Raw genomic sequence first — 22,434 nt, forward strand, 5'->3', positions numbered from 1 at the left:
AACCTTGTGGAACTCCATAATTAACTTTAGTCTGTGAAGAAGATTCCCCATTTACATGAACAAACTGTAATCTATTAGACAAATATGATTCAAACCACCGCAGCGCAGTGCCTTTAATACCTATGACATGCTCTAATCTCTGTAATAAAATTTTATGGTCAACAGTATCAAAAGCAGCACTGAGGTCCAACAGAACAAGCACAGAGATAAGTCCACTGTCCGAAGCCATAAGAAGATCATTTGTAACCTTCACTAATGCTGTTTGATGATGTGGTCCTGTTGGCTTAATCAGCTGGTGATCTCCAACACTCACTGGATCTGGTCGCAGCCGAGTGTGAAGTGGCTGGGATGAGGATCAGCACCTCTAAATCTGAGGCCATGGTTCTCAGCAGGAAACCGATGGATTGCCTACTCCGGGTAGGAAATGCAGCCTTGCCCCAAGTGAAGAAGTTCAAGTACCTCGGGGTCTTGTTCAAGAGTGAGGGGACGATGGAGCATGAGATTGGCTGGAGAATCGGTGCAGCGGGGGGGTACTGCATTCGCTCTACCGTACTGTTGTGATGAAAAGGGAGCTGACCCAAAAGGCGAAGCTCTCAATCTACTCGTCAATCTTCATTCCTACTCTCACTATGGTCATGAGTGTTGGGTCATGACCGAAAGAACTAGATCGTGGGTACAAGCGGCCAAAATGGGCTTCCTCAGAGGGTGGCTGGTGTCTCCCTTAGAGATAGGGTGAGAAGTTCGGTCATTCATAGGGAGCTCAGAGTAGAGTCGCTGCTCCTTCGCGTTGAAAGGACCCAGCTGAGGTGGTTTGGGCATCTGGTAAGGATGCCTCCTGAGTGCCTCCCAAGGGAGGTGTTCCAGGGACGTCCATCTGGGAGGAGACCCCAGGGAAGACCCACGACTAGATGGAGAGATTATATCCCCACACTGGCCTAGGAATGCCTCGGGATCCCCCAGTCAGAGGTTGTCAATGTGGCATGGGAAAGGGAAGTCTGGGGTCCCCTGCTGGAGCTGTTGCCACTGCGACCTGAAACCGGTAAAGCGGTTGAAGATGAGTGATGAGATGAGTGATGAGTTTTTGTCAAAAGCATTTCCTTTCAGATATTTTTGGCATGAATGTCTCTCCATAACTCTGAGCTGAGCTCAGCCGGCTGCTGCACGTCATCACAGGGCGTCTCATTTTGGGAGGAAAAAAAATGTTTTGATCGATTGCAGTTTGTCTGCATTACAATGTTTGGAAAGAGGTGTCATTTGAATTAAACGGCGTTCCACTTTGAAGTTATTAATTCTGACTGGACTCTATCATTCTAACTTCACTCGGCAGAGAGCCATGCAGCGTTTGGAGCTGTGTGAACAGAACGGAGGACGATTCTCGTTTCTTTCTCGCAACAAGAAGGAGTCCCAGTTCGTGACTTTAATCTGCACAAAAGTGACTCACGATTAATATATTCAGGGATGAAAGTGGTGAAAAACAAAAAAAGCTGTAACACACCGGTGCTGTAACACACGAAAATGTTTGAATTCTGGAAGATCTCAAATCTAATCTATGGCTATTCCAGACAATAAACTGCAGTGAGTGCAGCATCCATTTTGATGAGAAAAACAACTTTCCTTATTCAAATTCATTCCAGTAGTATTCTGCTCTTACTAGGATGCAACAGTTTTCTAGCTTGGCAGATAGTTCTGGAGGAAATCACTGAAGAAATTAACAAATTCAAAATATGGTTTGACCGAAACAAACTGTCATTAAACTTAAATTAAACAGGGATGAAGTGAAGAAAAACAGTTATTTATTTCTATATTTATTTATTCATGTGCATTGTTAGTTGGTTTTATCTTTTCTGCTGTGTTTGTTTTATCAGGTTCTTTTTCTCTTTCTCTAAAATTGTATTGTAGCATTATTAGTTATTATTACTATTATTGTGGTTGTTGCTGCTATTATTATTATTAATATATAAATAGAAATAATACATATAATAATACTACAATAATACATTTGACTCTTTTACGACAACAAATGCTGAGCCATTTATTATTATACAGAAAACAAATGCACACAAATGTGCTGAGATGCGAACAGCTTAATGCTAACTTTAACATTGAAAACGCCATAGACATGCTAACACGTTAGCATTGGTCTTATGAAATACATCTTTCAACTGTTTAAGAAGACCATAACAGGTCGGTTTAACATAAAAAAACGTAAATATTACTCACAGACATATGCTCTTTAGGGCTTTTCCGGGGAAGAATTAAGATGAAGCGAAATAAAGAACCAACGAAGCAGCAGATTGAAGCACTGCTTCATTGATTCAAGGTTCAAAGCAAAGCCGCAGAAACGGTTGATTACCGACCATCTGCAGGATCTGTAGAGAAATGATCATTTTCCTGACAAATGCCCCTAAAAACAACGGCCACTCTGAAGGACCAATAAGGGAATCATTAAGCAAAAAGGCTATTGATGTCGATGGATCGAATAATTTCTTAATACCCAAAAAGAACGGGTTCCTGATACCCATCCCTATGCAGAACTCAAACTCACAGCTCTGAATTTTAAGATTGTTTACTGGTTGGTAATGCAGGGTCCGGTACACAAAAAGGCAGCCCAATATCAGAAAACAAATCAGAAACATCAGGCGATAAGCCGTGGTTAAAAAAACAGGCAAGCGGTCAAAAAACACGTGTTCATCAGGACTTGGAACAAACAACTACAGAGCTGGAAGTGAAGGCATAGAGCACAACGATCCGGCCGAGAACTAGTGCACCCAGTGAAGCTTAAATACACCCTGGTGATGAGCTATGAATTACAAACACGTGTGTGACAAGACAAGAGAGATAGGGAAAGACAAAGCCCAAGCAGGAAAAACCCAACAAGAGGAATCACAGCCAGACAAAACCATCAGCACTAAACTAAGCACGATTTTTGTATCAGAGCAAACATGATACAAAAAGTCCAGATCATGACAGTATGATCCCGTGGTAGCTGTGTCGTGCATGCTCGTGTGCACAAGCACAAACACAGTGTGACCACGTGAGAGGTGTGAAATCACATCGCGTCACACAGCAGCAGAAGCAATTAAATGTTGTACAAATGTACATAAATCAAAGAAAATGTGTGAGGGTAAATTAATGAGAGAGCACAGAACAATGAATGCACTGTTTAAATGTAAGACAATCATTTGCCGTCATTCAGTTGCTGGTGTGAAGGCTTGCTCGATCGTGCCATTCGGCCAGGGTTCGATGTGGCCCATGATTTTGTGCTGTCCCTTAACTGCGGTATGATTTGTCCGACCTGCCGTACGAATGTAACAATTTACATTTATTTATAAAATGTCACATGCTGGCACCATAAAATGTATTTATTTATTAGCCTTTATGCCTCCACACGGGAGCATCAATAGATGAGTAACAGTTTTAATAATAAAGCCTTAATATGTAAATATAGTATATTTTATTTATTTTGTTAGACAGACAGGCCTCGCAATGGGGAACCAAAAGATGTAATATAATTTACAAATATTCAGGATCGACTAACACCGGGTGACTATAAAGAATGTAGCAATTGATAGTGAATAAGTAGTTAAATTCAAGAACTGAACTAGATTAGACTAGGCCCCATATAATGAGTCACCAAAATAATTAACAATTTAGGGTTTAATACTTATTATTTAATTATTACTCTGGGCACTGCCTATTTGTAGCATAGGTACTTTAATTTAAACATTCATTAATTTATCAGTCTCAAATCAATTAATCAGTCTCAATTTAATTTAATCAGTCTCTGATCTGAAGTCTGAATTCACACAATACAGTTGACCAAGGATTTCCTTCTGAACACAAAATGAACCACAGCAGAAATATTTACAATTTATTTACAATTTATACAAGAAATGAACATTTTACTGGCATTTTATGGACAGTGATTAAATAAGTTCATTTATGGGCACAATTCTTACTAACACATGAGACGTTGAGAAAGAGAGAGATGAACCTTAAAGACTTCAAGTAAATAAATCTGATTAGAATTTAGTGATGAAATTGAAGCCAATTATTAAGAAAAATATTAAACAAACATGAATATGTTTAAAAAGGAGCCACCTATATCCATTGACAACAAACCTCTTTCCTGGAACCTTGAACTGGGTCACTTAGCTGCTGTTGAAGAGGTGGTTTTACACTCTGTCCGTTCGTCGTCGATATTCATGCTCTGGGCAGCGTGAGTTCACATGGGTCAAGGAGTTAACTCAGCAGTGGTGTGAAGGCTCGCACAACCCGTTGGCGATCCCAACGGGTTGTGTCGGCATGCTTTACCAACAGGTTGGCTGCTGGTTTGAGATCAGCTCTGTCGTCAGCTTGCAGGAACCCAGAGGTAGAAGGTGTTTGTTGGAAATGGTTTCTGGTAGCTTTTAAAAAGTTTGTTGGAGCCAGATTATAAGTCTTTGTGAATTTAGAAAAAAGGTAAAACTTTAAGAGCGTTGAAAAATTATAATGAAAAGCAACAGTCGCTTTTCTGTAAATTCGCTCTTAATTTGAAAAGTTAGGCTCGGAAGTTCTCTTAAAAGTTCAAAAGACTTGACGCACCTTAAAGCGTCAGGTTAAAACTTAAGTTTGTCAAAAATAAAGGATGAAATGAATGAATGCCACGTGGTAGCTTAGCTTAGCTTAGCAAGGGGCCTTGGCCCAAAAATAAAAATTAAGCATTCAACAAAGAAAAGAAAAAGAGAAGAGCGGCAGAGAGAGAGAGCCTCCTGGGTGCCTCTCATGTTTCACTTTTTAAAGGGGACTGACGTGACCAATCTCCGCCCATTTAGGGTGTGTAGTTTCACAGACCACATGTTCACAGGGCAAACCCAAATGATTCAACTATTTAAACACATTAATTAATTTGAAATACTATATGTTCTCAGACACTCAAATGGACACACATTATTAATAGGCACTTAAAAACTCCTGGTTAAGGCAGAATACTTCATCAACATATTGATGATGGGGCAGAATCACACAAACAACATCAGAGGCAAGAACACATATCAATAAATGGAATGATTACATGCAAAGCATTCTGTTTGAATAATCAACACAAACAAGCATTATAAGTCTTTAGATATAAATGAACTGATCTAATTATTTTATTTCAAACCAAAGGGCTTTTCCTTTGCTTTAAACCTCAAGATAAAAGCTGATTGTCAAGAGTTTTATGACCAGGTCTTGTCATGGGAGAAGGTGTCCCCCCTTGATGAGGAGAAGTTCTGTCTTAACTTGAGGCCATAAAGTGGGTTCTTCAGGCCTGGGCAATTTCAGATTCTGACGTGAAGCAATTATAATGTCATGTAATTTATAATGACCGGAATTTAACCGATAAATCAGGCAAGGCTTCCTTTGAAGAACTTTGAATTACAGTTTTGTTTTTCTCTGCAAAGCAATGTTGAGGGCCAAAAGGGGGCGGGGGGGGCTCAGGCTTATCTTCCAGATGGCCAAGGAATTTCTTAACTGGCGGTGGAAACACAGTCTCTGTCTCCAGTTGAAAACTCAGGTTTTTGTTGAGACAGCATTAATGTATTTATTTAATCAGGGCAAATCAAGGCCACGGCGCTACACGAATGTTGCAAGCATGATCAGATGGCAGTGCAATCTCATCTTGGCCGCCGTTCAAATGGGTTTCCAGCACGAGCGGTTGTGGCAACTGTTGTACGAGGCGTCCATGGCAGCTCTGTATGGCATTCGATTCCTTCTTCGTGCGCCATTCGGCCTCAATCATGTTATGTGTGAAGGGGCCATAACACATCAGAATACATGAGACATACATCAAGGAATATCTCCTAATTCATCTATCAAAGTCAATCAAACACAAAGAAGAATGCCATGATACAAATTACAAGGGGGGAGAAGGTTTGTTTTTCTTTACAACTTTAGCAGCATTTACTGTGTAGTTTTGTTTGACAGCAGTGTCTCAAAAGGCTTGACCACAGGATAAGAACTCAAGAAATCAGCTCAAAGCAGCATGAGTGTGGAGACCGATGTGGTGCTAAGTTGTCACCTCATAGGTTGCTAGAATGCGCAATTCAGCATCTTCTCCTAAAATCTGTGGTATCAGCTATTTGTTATGGCAAGTTCCAAAAAGAGTTGAGGGGCTTGTTTGCTGTATGTTGTCTAAAGTGACTCAAATAATCTGACTCAGTTTCTCAGCAATGGGGAGAAAAATGCTCTACCACTACGATACTGACACAAAAATGCTTCAAGAAAAAAAAAGCACAGAAAATACAGGTTCAAAAAAAGTGTGTGTGTGTGTGTGTGTGTGTGTGCAGGCACGTGTGTGTAATTCATTAGAGAAGTCCTCTTGAAGTCATTAAGAAGGAAACTGTTTAATTAAGACCATGAGGAGGTTCTCCCTGGGGGGGATTCCTCTCTGCTCAATGAGAGTGCGAGAATGTGTTTACAGACTTTATGAGACACATAATGCAAAAATTCTGGAATCAATATTGACACTGATAATGACTATTAAAAAACCCCACACACAGAGAAGTGTACCAGTGTAATAAATACCCATTTTAATGGTAACACTTTGCCTCAATATGATCCTCTATTCACTTCACGAAACACTAAATACAGGGTTTGTGTTATTCAATGCGACATTCACATATTTGTGAAAGATAAGAGTTTGGAATACTGAATGTATTTTCTGATCACTTAACATCCTTTTATTATACACACACACATATATATATATATATATATATATATATTTTTTTTTTTTTTTTTTTTACTCACATTGTTTCCTTCTGTGTGAGTCTCAGGCAGGCACAGACAGCGGTACGGCGTAACGTTGGTATCACAATAATCTGCATGACCGTGACACTCACACCTACACAGGTGACAAAGGAAGAGATAAACAGGTAAACTGAGAAGATTTACACACATTCACGCCTGGAAGCTGATACAAAATAGATGATTTAGTGCTTTTTTGCATGTTAGGTCAGGTTTGGAAACGCGCTTGTAATGCACATACCGCATCTACCACACCATTGAATCTTCTTGGGTCCTGGATGGCCACCACCCAGGCAGACAACTCAGTCCATCCCTAAATCTTGAAAGCAACCATCTGCCTCCCGGAGCCAGTGGGGTCCTGAACACTGAGGCATATACATGCTAGATCACGCACATAGATTTCTATGTGGTACATTTTTTACCACATGGCACAAAATGCTGCAATTCTCTCACAACGCAAAGGACACGCCTCATCTTAGTCTCCCTATAACCTATATATACATATAACCCCTATATGTCACGTGAGGTTGCGGCTGGCTTCCTGACAGAGAAAACCTGCAAAACGGCAAACGCACGTGATAATCACCAACTCCGCCGCAATCCACCTGCAAGCTACATGGTCATCTTGCAGTGTACCACCCACCATCTGGAGTGTCGTGATCATTGGGAACAAAATTTTAGACTGTTCAAAATGTCAACGCAGATCAAAATCATGTCGTGCAAGAACCCAACTGGGTCACTGATAAGCTCTCGCACCTTAAGCGGACCATCTGCAACGTCCTGAGAACCCTGCTGCAAGCTGATGGCATTAGATTTGTACCAAACACTAATGCAGATCTGTATGTGGTCCGTTATCCTAAAGTTCACCGAGGCAATGTGGCAAGAAGGTGTCAAAATATTCCATCCTGTGAATAAGTGTCACCAGTGGCAAGGTACCTGCCACCTTCAATTCCACTCCTTTTTGCAGCCTCAGATGCCGTTGGCTTCCCGATTTGTTTCTGGAGCCCACCTGGAAGCTGACGGGACCATGTGGACACTAGGCATAAGCTATTTGACACAAAATCATTTCAGTGGATCCTCCAAAGACAGCTATTACCAAAAACATCCAGTCACTGCCTTAGGTCACTGGTTAGCATCCAAGTGTCACTTTTCATACGGGAAGACTTTGACCTTCGGACTCCTGCAAAGACATCAGGATCACCAAAACAACTCTGTCCAATGATCACTCCATAAGCTCTTTCCAGATGTCTCCTGATCTCTACAAGTTCAACACTTTCACTGCATACAGATATGCTTCTGAGGGATGATTCAAGGAAGTCTTTGAAAGATTGGATCCTAGTCTTAATCCAGGATAATGTCAAATTGAGACACTACAATTCCTCACCCATCTTCTTAACTGCTACATTAAGGGTATACACCGAGTCTGCAAAGATCACAGCATTGTCCACAAAATCAAAGTTAATAAACCTTTCCTTGTCAATGAAAGTACCTAAGTTTTGGTTTCCACAACTCTACCCAACACCTTGTCCAAAGAGCAGACAAGTTAAAAACAAAATATTTTCATCACATTAAGACGTGAAAGTCAGCTCCAACATACATCACTGGAAGTATGAGAGCTTGTAGCTGTATCTTGCAGATGTTGACAAAGGACTCTGGACTGCTTGTACTAACTAAATTATTTCTGAACAAAAAAGCATCAGGACCCCAGGTGTTTTCCAGCCTGCTTAAGGTATATCTATTCCCTCACAAGACACTGGATAAACAGCTAAGCAAACCTGGTATCTTTTGAATCTTACAGTGATTGTTCTGTTTACAAAATATGTGGCTGTCTTGCTTCTCCTGCAGCGATGTGGAAGGATCACAAATCAAAAAAGGCTCAGGAGTTTAAGATTCAGATGCTGATTTGTGTTAGATACGTCAGAGCACCGGGTCTATGTGTATGGTCTCGTCTTCTTTCTGATGCCTTTCAACATATAACTGCCAGTTCTTCTGTAGAATGACCCAAAGCTGCCTTCTATTGCTGGAGTGTTAAGAGAGGTGAGCTGTAACTAGAAACTACTGACCTGAAAGCAGGTCCAAAGGCTGTTTTCTGATGTTTTGCAGTGCACGGTTTCCATACTAGTTTTACGTGTGTATGCAAGTATGTATGCATAAGGAGTATCACTTGCACTGTGACAGAACATCAGCTATGACATATTTACATTATTACGATATTTGTCCCAGGTGGTGTGCTTCTCTGTGCATGATCCAGCATGCAGGTGTATGAATTTGGAGGATCTCAGTGGATGAAGAATGCTAGAAGGCCAAGGAGCTCCCCATGTTTCTCCTGGCTGCAGGAGATACAGTAAAACTCGATTAAACAGTCATCATATAAACTGGATATTCGCACTCACCGGACAAAAGTAAAAGTCTCAATGCTTTTGTGTGGTTTTCCATGTAATAAACACTGTATATACCGGATTTTGTATAACGGATTTTCTCTCACATCAGACAAAACGTCTTGTCCGATTGCAATGCATTTCCATTAAAAAACCTTTGCAGTCTGTGGCCAGTAACAGAGGTATGAAATGAAGTTCAGCATTGACACGCACCGATTCAAGGAAAGTGGGTATCGTATTTTCGTGATTAGAAGCCCAGCTGTTTATTTTTTTCAAACTGTGCTCAGACACAGAACCTAAACGAGGCAGGTCGTAATTCAAGGCTGGTTATTAACAAAATACTGCTTGTTGTCTGCACTGTAAAATGGTGTTAAGTTTCACACATATCTCTGGTTGTGACAAACCAAAGAGCTTTAGATCAGAGCCCTCTGCGTGGCTGTGAACCCTCCCGGAGCCTGACGTGCACCTGTTAAACAACTGAGACCACAAAGGGCTGTGATTTGTCACTTTTACGTTTTGTAAAAGTGACAAAAAACAGCCCTTGCAGGCTCCTTCCTTGCCCTTGCGGGCTCCCTCCTTCTTCTCCCGTCATATTTAAAATATTTTTTCAGTACACCTGCGGATTACATTTCAATCATGGATCAAATATGTTGGCAGAAAAGTTAGAAAATAACCAAATAACCAACATTAGAAACAAGTAGTCAGAAAAAGACAATCAAATGAGCCGCAATTCATGGAAGAAATTTGTAAGTACTGTATCGTTGGCTTGGAGGTTGACAATTGCATAAAGAAGTGGAGCTCATTGAGGGACAAATTAATCCAGGAAAAGCCGCTTTTCCTACAGCAAACTGCATAAAGACATGACGGAGAACTTTAAAAGGGTCACGCATATGTCAACGTTATTGCATGGCCAGCGTTACAGAAGCATAAATCAGGCTTTAGGATTTTAAATACCACTCCGCAGCAGACTTAGAAAAAACAGATTTTGTCCATTTTATACATATAGCAGATTTTGTTTGGTTTATACATATAAAGGATTTCAATTATAATGGACAAAATTCACTGGTTCACCTGAATCCATTATATGCGAGTTTTACTGTAGATGGTAATTTTTATTTTTAAGAAGTGGGGATAGACCAGTTGTCTGCATGGATGATTGCCATCCAGGACGCAAGGCAGTGGTGTGGTGGATATGGTGACGCACACCACCAGAGTACGCTCCCAGACCTGACCAGAGGTTGTCTTATCACATAATGATCTACCTTCAATTTTGCATGTTCAACATAAAAAACTCAGTCACCAAATGCAGAACGAATTCACATTATGCCTAGAATAAAGCTCACTAATTTTTCTAAATTTTAGAATTAACTGTCATTAAAATGACAAAAAAGAAAATAAATAAATAAATAAATCAACTAAAAGAGCATGTCAAAGTATTTTCCTCCTTTAAACCCATCTCCTCCACTCCTGCTTTTCTGGCCATGCAACACCAGCAGCTCCATTAGGAAGTTCCCATTCAACATTTATAAATGCCATCCTCAGGATTACTAGGGAAACATAACAGCCAGCAGACAGCCCTCCAGTTGACAACTGAAGACAGTCATTTAATTATTCATTCACTGTTCTCTCTCTCATTTATTATTTTTTTTTCTTGCTCTGGCTACCATTTTAGCCATTATCTTTGTCACTTTTGGTTACAAGTTGTCTTACTTAATTCAATTTGTAGAATATATGCCCCAAGACCTGTTTTTTGTTGTTTTGTTTTACTTTTAATGTCAAATTTCAAATGTGTATTTGTGTTTTGAGGTTGTTGACCAGATGCTTTAATTATGCTTTAATAATGTTTTCATAAAGACAACTGAGATGGTCATGAAAAGTTACCAGATGTGGTGGAACATATTACATTAATTATCTTTGCAAAACACTGACATTACTTACTGTAATTGTTACTTTCTTGTTTAGAATTCAAGCACTCCACCCACCTGGAAGCAGATACTATTTTGGCTTAACAAACCCAAATAACACAACTTTAAAAAAAAAAAAAAAAAAAAGGACTGTGTGTGAGTGAACATACACACATGCTAAGATATACATAAGTAAGTATAATATGTATTTTCCTCAGGGTGTAAAACTAGATAAGTGCAATCTGAGATTTGTGACGTCCATCAAAGGTTGACAAGAACTCAAAATAAATGATATGCGATTCACATTGTGACCCGGACTTTACCTGGATCCAGATTCCACAACACAATGCAATAATTGTGTGCTGATCCAGAATGGTGGACATAATAATATACTTCAAGCTGCAGTTGCAGCTAAATGTGAGTGAAAGGGCGTAGAACCACTTCTGTGCTTGGAGGGTTAGCAAACACCATGGCAGGAAGCTGTAAAACTCAGTACAGCAGCAATAATACTGGCCCCTTCAATATCCCACAGACCCTGCAGAGCAAGTTAAGCAGTGGACAAGGAGCTGGCCTGACAATTTATAGATCTTGGTTCGAATCCTGCTCATGCTACCTCTGCGTGACTTTGCACAAGACACTTAATCTTTATCGTCTCAGTATACCCAGCTGTAATATGGGTACTGGCCATGACTGGGAAGTAACCTGCAATGGAATGGCATCCCATCAGAATCAGAAAGGTTTTATTGCCATATGAGTGAACAAGTTCACAGCATTAGGAAATTGCTGTGGTACTTGGTGCTAACATAAAAGACAAAAAAAAAAGAAAGCAGTAAAACAAGTAACAAGTTTTTGTTTTTTTTTCCTCTGCGGACAGTTCTTGGGCTGCGCGCTATGACGTCATTTGTTTTACGCACAGCGGGTGGGTATAGCCAGGTAGCGTCAACGTAAATCTACGATACCGGCCTAGCAACGCCTCGGTAAAGTGATAATAATGTCCATCATTAACTTTATTGAATTTCGTGTACGCTGCTGCGGAATTATGAACGAAAACTCAGATGACTCTCACTTTTTTTTCATGGTCCCGCCGCTGCTTCTGTAACGAAATGAGTAACGTCTTAGTGGCGCAGTTCTTTTTTATTTTAGTGTTTTTCACTGTACCCTTAGTGATAATGTCTGACATGAACTTTATTGAATTTTGTGTATGCTTCTACGGGATTGTGGAAGAAAACTCAGCCGACTCTCCCTTTTTTTTGTCATCGCACTGCAGCTTGGTAAGGCAACCACTGTAATGGCCAGACTGAAAAGGAGAGTTTGGGAAAATAAGAAGCTGACACTGAATACCAAGATCAGAGTCTACCAAGCTTGTGTATTCAGCACTTTGCTGTATAGCATTGAGACCTGCTCACTGTATATCTCATAGGAACGTCATCTGAATAGCTTCCATCTGTGATGTCTCAGAAGAATTATGGGCATCAAGTGTGAAGATAGGATCTCAAACACTGATGTCCTCAACTGAGCAACATTATCCAGCATCCAAGGTCTACTGAGTCAGAGACGTATGCGCTGGCTTGGACATGTGTACAGAATGGAGAATGGTCGCTTGCCAAAAGGCATTCCATACTGTGAGCTTGCTACTGGAACCTGATCTGGAGGCCATCCCAAACTGAGGTATAAAGATATCTGCAAATGTGACATAAAATCTACAGATATCTCCTGGGAAATGTTGGCTGTAGATCGTACTGGCTGGAAGACGGCTGTTGAAGAAGGTATTAGAAAGAGTGAGAAAATAAGACATGAAGCACGGAACACCAAGAGAGAAGCCCATAAGCAACATGAAGCCAGTTCATCATCCAACACCCCATCTCACCACCTTTGCTCCAGATGCAAGAGAGACTGTCATTCAAGCACTGGACTGTTTAGCCATTTTAAGAAATGTTCTAAGATGTAACTTTTTTATGTTGTTTTGCTGTTTGCAATCCAGAGAGGAACTTGCTTTGTTTATTTATGTGTGATCCATTGTCTTGCAAGACAGATGGTGCCTAGTGAAGGTCACTGACAAATTATTTGATTTTGTAGTATTGCTTTAAATGTAAAGGAGCTAGTGATGGCCACACCCCTTTTCCTTTTGAAGAGGAACCACTCTGTAGCCACTTTCACACACAGAGCTATGTTCGTTTATGAACAACTGGAATACTCCAGTGCTCTCTTGTCTGTGGAAAGTATTATTAATTCATAAAAGTATATACTGATAATTAAAGGGTCTCAATTTATTGCATGTATCTGAGGTCTGGCCACATTGTAGTAATGATGCACACACAGGGCCAGAAGGACCTAATGATTCAAACTCTAGTTAAGGTGTACTGATGGTAATATATGTCTGGTTAAATAAAACCTTTATTATGCTGAAAAGGAACAGAGTTGTTATGTATTCTGTTCATGACATTCTTGCGATTTTGGGCTGCATAAATGAATTGAACATAAATTAAAAATAATGAAAAAATTACATTGTTGCATCACCATATTATGAAGGGATATAACAACATTTTCTCACAGAATATATATGCATGCTTTATGAGGAATGAAGTAGAAACAGAGATGAAGAATGGAGTAAAGGGAATAAAGCACAGATGAGATTTCAGCAGCTCTTAGTCTCAGTTTCTCCAAATTCACTGTAACAAGCTACTAATTAAAACAGCTTCGAAAGAGTGGGAGGGCAAGGAAGAGTTAGATGTGATTGTCTCCTGCACAATCCTATAATTATCAGCCATAAACAATCATCAGTCAGCCTAATGAACAGATAGGTTCACAATTACTCCCCCCTAAAAAAAAATCCTTTGTTGAAACTCAACAGCCTGTCTCAAATTTTTGTTGAAATGTGCTAAAACATAACCAAAAGCTGTTCACATATTTCTTTCAACTAATTATACTACTTTAATTTTGATGAGTGACTGTCACCAAATGTGTGTGGGCTCCAGCCACATAGGATGGAGCTGTGAACACCCACGGGACGATATAAACACAGTTAAAATGGTGTCATGCAGGATTATATCAAACAAGAGCAATCAGAGATTTCTGACGTCCACCAATGTGGATCCGGATCACCTCCAAAACTTAATGGAGTCTTCCATGCCCGATCTGTGGTGCAAATCTGGTGAGAATCCGTGAAGTGGTTTTGACGTAATCCTTCAAAGACTACATAAAATGAAACTATCCAGAATCTGGATCCGGATCACCTCTAAAATTCAGTGGAGTCTTCCATGGCCTAATATGTATCTGTGTTGAAAATGTCATCAAAGTCTGTGAAATAGTTTCATGTAATCCTTCAAAGCATATATAAAGTGAAATCTTGATCCAGAATACGGATCCAGATCACCTCAAAAAATGAATGGTGTCTTCACCTCCAAAATTTAATGGAGTCTTCCATGGCCTATGTATCCGTGGTGAAAATTTGGTGAGAATCTGTGAAGTAGTTTTGATGTAAGACTTCAAAGACTATATAAAGTGAAACTTTATCCATAATCCAGATCCGGATCCAGAACACCTCCAAAATTTAATGGAGTCTTCCATGGCCTAACATGTATGTGTGTTGAAAATTTTGTCAAAATCCGTGCAGTAGTTTTGACATAATCCTGCTAACAGACAGACAAATAAACGCAGGTAATTTTTAGGTAACAATTATGTCACAGTGACAGATGTAGCAATGACAATTACAAACTTCAAGTGCGGAATTCAGGCTGTTCAAGAATTGTATCTACACATTACATGGAGTGACATATCCATGTGTGACATTTTGTTTTGTTTTTTTTATTCTGTGATTATGCACTCAACTGTCACAGACAACTTCAGAAACAGATTTGAATCAGACATTTGAGAGAATCTCTGCAGAAATAACTGTTCACCTGCCACTGATAGTGATCTCACGGATGGCGTAGTATCTGTGAAGCTGATGAACCTGGGCCGCTCTGGTGTGGTACTGTCCACTCAGATGTATCCTGACCTGGGTGGCATATACCATCTTCTGAAGGGCGGGGGTGTTGTAGAAGTCATTATAGCCTGGTCTGAGGTTTGGCTCTGACGTTAGCAGGCTGAATGTAATGTTACCTCCTGAGTAGGACGTGTCACTAAAACACAGGGAACACACACAAACACACATACACAACAGATTAAACTTGTGAACAAGCTCACAGAATGATACCCCGGCTCTCCCACACTAGCTGCTTGCATGTATGCATTATGTTTCACAGATAGGAAATCAGCTTTGGTGAAATATCTGAATTATGAAACAGGTCATCCTCCATATTGAAGAGTTCTGGTGTGATCATTGTGGCAATACCATCTGACAACAATATCATAAAGAAGGAGCACGAGAAAATCATGGAAATCATCAGGGGTGTCCAAACTGTTACATACCACCATATAATCATATTCAATTTTGTACTGCCATTTTGTGTGAATGTGAATAAAATGATTGAACTGAATTGTCTACTAATAGAACACTGCATTTCATAGTTTCAGCTTTTCTATAATATTACTTTGTAAGTGTTATTTCATCATTTTGGGGACAAACAGGTGACTCCTGTTATTTACCTCTGCCAGCAAAGTTGGGAGGTGTTTCTGTTTTCACCCCTGTTAGTTTGTTTGCCTGTTTGTGAACAGCCTGGAGCCCACAATTTTTCATATATTGTTATGAACTTTTTACAGATGATTCATATCCTGATAGGCAAGAACTGCTTCAATTTTCAAGGTCATGGGTCAAAGGTCAAAATCAGGACAACTCTTCAGAAAATTGGAAAAATCCCTGTCCTTTAACATGAATCCTTTGAATGAATTTTCAAAAATTCATAACTCACAAAACATATCAAATTTCTTTCATATTTGACAGCATTATGTAGGATGGCATCCTTTATCATCTGACAAATGTTTGATCCAGAGCTGTACATGCCCTGATCACTCTAAAATTTGAAAGTGAGGTGCAGACTGGCCTTCACTATCGCCTGACAAAGTTTCATCCGAATATGATTCAGATTGTGCATTTTGTGGACATTTGAATTTCATACTGAAAAGCTCATTTGCTGTACATTTTGCATTATATCTCAATCAAAAGTGCCTCAATCACTCATTTTCGACAATGAGGTGCAAACTGACACTCTCAATGAATAGACTAAGTTTGATCTGCATCTGATACTTGATTTACATCAATTAGGAATAAATACAAACAGTTTGGCACTCAATGGTACATCTGTATTGAGTATATAATTATACAGCTTCACAATGAAGTGGATTTTCTTTCACCAAAGCATCAAATCTAGGCTTGCATGTCAGATGTACCTTCTGGCAAATTGTAGCTGAACTTTCATGTCTTGTTTTTAAGAAAATTCTCCTCTATACCATTTTATCATGAAATTGTATAACTGGTGATACAAAATGCAAAACATGTACGATGCACAATTTCTCCAAGCACAGCCAGAGAAGCCTATAATGTCTTCTGGGTTGTCTGGGTGTCTTGTGGCTTTCCTCACTCTTCTCCTTCTTGCACAGTCACTCAGTTTTTGAGAACTATCTACTCCATACAGGTTTACCATAGAGTGCCATACTGTTTGTATTTCTTCATAATTTAAAATTTAAATCAAGTCCAAGACATATTCAGTGACTTGGACATGTTCATGTATCCATCCCCTGACGTCTCTGAAGAACACTGGCAATAAACTGATTATTTACAGGTATTATGCCAAAGCCTTCCATTACTTATGAAAATCATCATCTTGGCAAGTATATTTTTTAATTTATATCAAGTTGTACAGATTCTCTTTCAGTTTTAGTTTCAAGAAGATACATTTAGAAATTTGTATTTTTGTATTTGAAATGGCATAAACACATTAAAATGTGTGAAAAGCAAGTGTTCCAATACTTTTGGAGGACACTGTATATGCCTATGTGTACATTTATGTTTCTCTTACTCAGGTGTGACTTTAGCAAGGGAGAATAAACTGTAAAATCATCAAAGAAGTGCATGAGTTGTTGATGAGTTGAATATACAGTTGTGTTCAAAAGTTTGCATACCCTGGCAGATTAATTTATTTATTGGCCATTTTTTAGAGAATATGAATGATAACACAAAAACTTTTTTTTTTTTTTTTACAAAAACACCCAGACAACCCAGACAAAGTTATAGGCTTATGCGGCTGTTATATGCTTTTGTAGCTTTGCTGTGACTGCAGAAATTGCGCACTCATCAATCATACATGTCCTACTACTATGTGATGTTTCACTCTGGTTTTGGAGGAGTGCTGCTTACAAGATACATACAGATACACATTCTTTATTGTCATTGTAACAAGTACAACGAAAGGTAGGGTGCAAGCCTTTCAGTGCAAACATAAACCTGAGTAAACAACACGCAGACTTGAAAGGTCTGCGGAAGAAAATAAAATAAACATTACTTCTCTTGTCTGGGTGTCTTGGTGGCTTTCCTCAGTCTACTCCTTCTTGCACAGTCACTCAGTTTTTGAGAACTGTCTACTCCACACAGATTCACCAGAGTGCCATACTGTTTGTATTTCTTCATAATTGATGTAAATAAACTCCAAGACATATTCAGTGGCAGTTTTACTATCAGAGAGCCTCGTCCCAAACTACCACAAAAGACTCCAAGATGTCACTGATGTTAAAGGGGGCACACACTGTATTAAGAAGAGGGTATGTAAACTTTTAATCAGGGTTATTTGGGTTGTTTCTTTTGTCATTATGATTTAAAAAGAGCTGTTTGACAATAAATGACTTTATCCAACCACTAACCATGAGTGAAAAACGTTTTTGTCTTATTATTTACATTCTCTGAGAAATGGCCAAAAAAAAAAATAAATAAATTCTGCCAAGGCATGTAAACTTTTGAGAAGAACTGTATTCTAGAAAATGTACATATTTTCTATGTTGTTCTTGTGGTTTGGTCCATTAATGTACAAAAATTAAATTACAGTGACACTAACCCCAATCTCAATTCTCTTTTGTACCCCTTCCACTTCCCCTTGGCCCTACCCCTACCCCTATGCCAGCCACTTTAAAACAAGGGGTAAGGCGAGGGGTATAACTCTAGCCCTATGAATTGAGACACCCCTCCGCCTTAGGGGAAAAAAAAAAGTGCCCGTCTCAAACTGCCGTCTTCACTGTTTGTTAACATGGAAACCGAAATGCAACTTGTTGCAGTAGCCTGTTTGCTCGTTTTATTTTCTCGCCTTTCTGTGTAAATGCAAAGAAATAGAAGAAGTCGCAGATTTCTTCAACGCATCGTAACCATGTCATATTAATTAATGTAGTCCATCCATCCATCCATTTTCTTCCGCTTTATCCAGAGTCGGGTCGCGAGGGCAGCAGCTCAAGCAAAGCCGCCCAGACTTCCCGATCCACACACACCTCCCCCAGCTCCTCCGGGGGAACCCCAAGGCGTTCCCAAGCCAGCCGAGAGATGTAGTCCCTCCAGCGTGTCCTGGGTCTTCCCCGGGGCCTCCTCCCAATGGGACGTGCCCGGAACACCTCTCCAGCGAGGCGTTCAGGAGGCATCTGGAAAAGATGCCCGAACCACCTCAACTGACTCCTTTCGACGTGGAGGAGCAGCGGCTCGACTTCGAGCTCCTCCCGAGTGACTGAGCTCCTCACCCTATCTCTAAGGGAGCACACAGCCACCCTGCGGAGGAAACTCATCTCGGCCGCTTGTACTCGCGATCTCGTTCTTTCAGTCATGAGCCAAATCTCATGACCATAGGTGAGGATCGGAACGTAGATCGATCGGTAAATCGAGAGCTTTGCCCCCCTACTCAGCTCGCTCTTCACCACGACAGTCCGATACAGCGACCGCATCACTGCAGATGCTGCACTGATCCGTCTATCGATCTCACGCTCCATCCGTCCCTCACCCCGAGGTTCGACCATCGGTCGAATTCTCCTCTCCAGTACTCTGGAATAGACCTTACCGGGGAGGCTGAGGAGTGTGATCCTCCTATAGTTGGAACACACCCTCCGGTCCCCCTTCTTAAACAGAGGGACCACCACCCCGGTCTGCCAATCCAGAGGCACTGTCCCCGATCGCCACGCGAAGTTGCAGAGGCGTGTCAGCCAAGAGAGTCCCACAACATCCAGAGACTTAAGGTACTCAGGCCGGATTTCATCCACCCCAGGAGCCTTGCCACCGAGGAGCTTTCTAACCACCTCGGTGTCTTCAGCCTGGGTAATGGATGAGTCCGCCTCTGAGTCCCAAATCTCTGCTTCCTCTTCGGAAGACGTGACGATGGGACTGAGGAGATCCTCGAAGTACTCCTTCCACCGCCCGACAACATCCCCAGTCAGGGTCAACAGCTCCCCACCCGCACCGTAAACAGTGCTGGTGGAGAGCTGCTTCCGCCTCCTAAGGCGTCGGACGGTTTGGCAGAATCTCTTCGAGGCTGACTGATAGTCCTCCTCCATGGCCTCCCCGAACTCCTCCCAGACCCGAGTTTTTGCCTCTGCGACCGCACGGGCTGCAGCACGCTTGGCCTGCCGGTACCTGTCAGCTGCCTCTGGGGTCCCACCTACCAACAAAGATAAGTAGGACTCCTTCTTCAGCTTGACGGCATCCCTTACTTCCGGTGTCCACCACCGGGTTCGGGGACTGCCGCCGCGACAGGTACCAGAGACCTTTTGCCCACAGCTACGAGCGGCCGCAGCGACAATGGAGGTGGAGAACACGGTCCACTCGGACTCCATGTCTCCAACCTCCCCCGGGATCTGGGAGAAGCTCTCCCGGAGGTGGGAGTTGAAGACCTCGCTGACAGAGGGTTCCGCCAGTCGTTCCCAGCAGACCCTCACGATACGTTTGGGCTTCCTCCCCTCCCAGCGGATCCAACTCACCATCAGGTGGTGATCGGTCGACAGCTCTGCCCCTCTCTTCACTCGAGTGTCCGAGACACGTGGCCGAAGGTCAGATGATACGACTACAAAGTCGATCATCGACCTCCGGCTCAGGGTGTCCTAGTGCCACATGCACTTATGGACACCCTTGTGCTCGAACATGGTGTTCGTGATGGACAAACTGTGACTAGCACAGAAGTCCAACAACTGAACACCACTTGGGTTCAGATCGGGGAGGCCGTGCTTCCCGATCACCCCCATCCAGGTCTCACTGTCGCCGCCCACGTGGGCGTAGAAATCCCCCAGGAGACCAATGGAGTCCCCAGTCGGAGAGCTATCTAGTACCCCTCCCAGGGACTCCAGGAAGGTCGGGTACTCTGCACTGCTGCTCGGCCCGTAGGCCGAGACAATGGTGAGAGACCTGTCTCCAACCCGAAGGCGTAGGGACGCGACCCTCTCATTCACCGGACTGAACTCCAACACATGGCGACTGAGCTGGGGAGCAATAAGCAATGCGACCCCAGCTCGCCGCCTCTCTCTGTGGGCAACTCCAGAAAAATAAAGCGTCCAGCCCCTCTCCAGGAGTTGGGTACCAGAGCCCAAGCTGTGCGTGGAGGTGAGCCCGACTATCTCTAGTCATTATCTCTCAACCTCCAGCACAAGCTCAGGCTCCTTCCCCCCCAGCGAGGTGACATTCCACGGGCTGTGAGCATGGACCGGGCCACCGGGCCACCCGCCCTCGGCCACCACCCAATCCTTTCTGCACCTGACCCCCATGGCCCCCTCTGCAGGTGGTGAACCCACAGGAGGGCGGGCCCACGTTGCTCTTTCGGGCTAAGCCCGGCCGGGCCCCATGGGCTAAGGCCTGACCTCCAGGCGCTCACGTGCAAGCCCCAACCCCAGGCCTGGCTCCAGGGTGGGGCCCCGGCTCCGCCATACCGGGCGACGTCTCGGTCCTTGATTTTTTACTGGTCATGGAGGTTCTGAACTGCCCTTAGTCTGACCCGTCACCTAGGACCTGTTTGCCTTGGGAGACCCTACAGGGAGCACAAAGCCCCCGACAACATAGCTCCTAGGATTATCCGGGTACGCAAACTCCTCCACCACGATAAGGTGGCAGCTAGAGGGGGATTAATGTAATTAATTTGTCATTTATAATAATAATAATAATTAATAGTAGTAATAATTAATTCATTAGTGATTAATTAATGTTAATAATACCAAAAATAATTAATCAATATTAGTAATAATTAATATTTTTTGATTAATCATCAATTGATTGATTAGTAATTAATTAATTAGTAATTAAAATAAACACTTGAAATATATCAGTCTGTGTGCAATGAATGTATACAAGTTTCACTTTTTGAATGGAATTACTGAAATAAATCAACTTTTTCATGATATTCTAATTATATGATCAGCACCTGTATGTATGTTATGGGCTGCATCTTTCTTTTTCAAATTCTCCCATTTTTTGTATCCAGCCCTAATTCCTTTAAAAATTTCCTTAACAAATAATAACAGTCTATTAGGACAACAGGTTATGTGTTACACATATGAGGTATCTTATAAAACTAACCGGCAGTTTTATAAAAAAAAAAAAAACTATATGGATTTGAATGACATGCGATTACACCAATCATGCTTGAACCCTCATGCGCATGCGTGAGTTTTTTCACGTGTGTCGTGACGTCATTTCCCTGTTGTCAGGCTTTGAGTGAGCACTGGTCCAGCCCTCTCAGCTCAATTCCTTTGTTTGAGACGCTGCTCGAGACGGCGTGCGTTGCTTTATCAAACTTTTTTCAGGACTTGTGAGGGATATCCGAGTGGACACTATTCGAGAAATTTAGCTGGTTTTCGGTGAAAAGTTTAACGGCTGATGAGAGATTATGGGGTGTTTCTGTCGCTTTAAGGACTTCCCACGGAGCGGGATGTTGCGCAGCGCTTCCAGGCGCCGTCATCTGGCTGTTTCGAGCTCAAATCATCCTAATTTAAGGCTCTGTTGACCCAGGACGTCGTGAGAGAACAGAGAAGATTCAGAAGAGGCCGGCATGAGGAGTTTATGCGGACATTCCACTGTTAAAGGTCATTTTGTAATGAAAGAACGTACGCGCAAATTCGCCGAGTCGTTTCCGTGACGACGACGCAAATCTGTGTGCGCCGCGACAGGAAAAACACCTCCGTGTTGAAAACCATTTATAAAATTCAGGCGGCTTTTGATGGCTTTCAACAAGCGAGTAACTGAGAAATTGTTTAACAGTTGGGCATGTTCCAACTTGCCCGTTAAGTTTTCCAACGGAGGTGTTTTTCCTGTTGCGACCCCCACGGTCGGGTGCGGCCCGACATGCGACTCTGCCCGCACATTCTTTCATTACAAAATGACCTTTAACAGTGGAATGTCCGCATAAACTCCTCATGCCGACTTCTTCTGAAAGTTCTCTGTTCTCTGACGACTTACTGGGTGAACACAGCCTGAAATGTGGAAGTTTTCAACTTGAAAC

General features: G+C 41.8%; 1 protein-coding gene across 1 annotated transcript in view; it reads right to left on the minus strand.

The window, feature by feature from the left end:
• Positions 1-22,434, minus strand: part of ush2a (Usher syndrome 2A (autosomal recessive, mild)) — a 1,147,097-nt gene that overhangs the window by 938,643 nt on the left and 186,020 nt on the right. The window contains 2 exon segments of the mRNA XM_034188044.1: positions 6,772-6,865; positions 14,950-15,171. Coding sequence (XP_034043935.1) covers positions 6,772-6,865; positions 14,950-15,171 — 316 coding nt within the window.

This window comes from Thalassophryne amazonica, chromosome 2, assembly GCF_902500255.1.
Source record: "Thalassophryne amazonica chromosome 2, fThaAma1.1, whole genome shotgun sequence".
Taxonomy (NCBI): Eukaryota; Metazoa; Chordata; class Actinopteri; order Batrachoidiformes; family Batrachoididae; genus Thalassophryne; species Thalassophryne amazonica.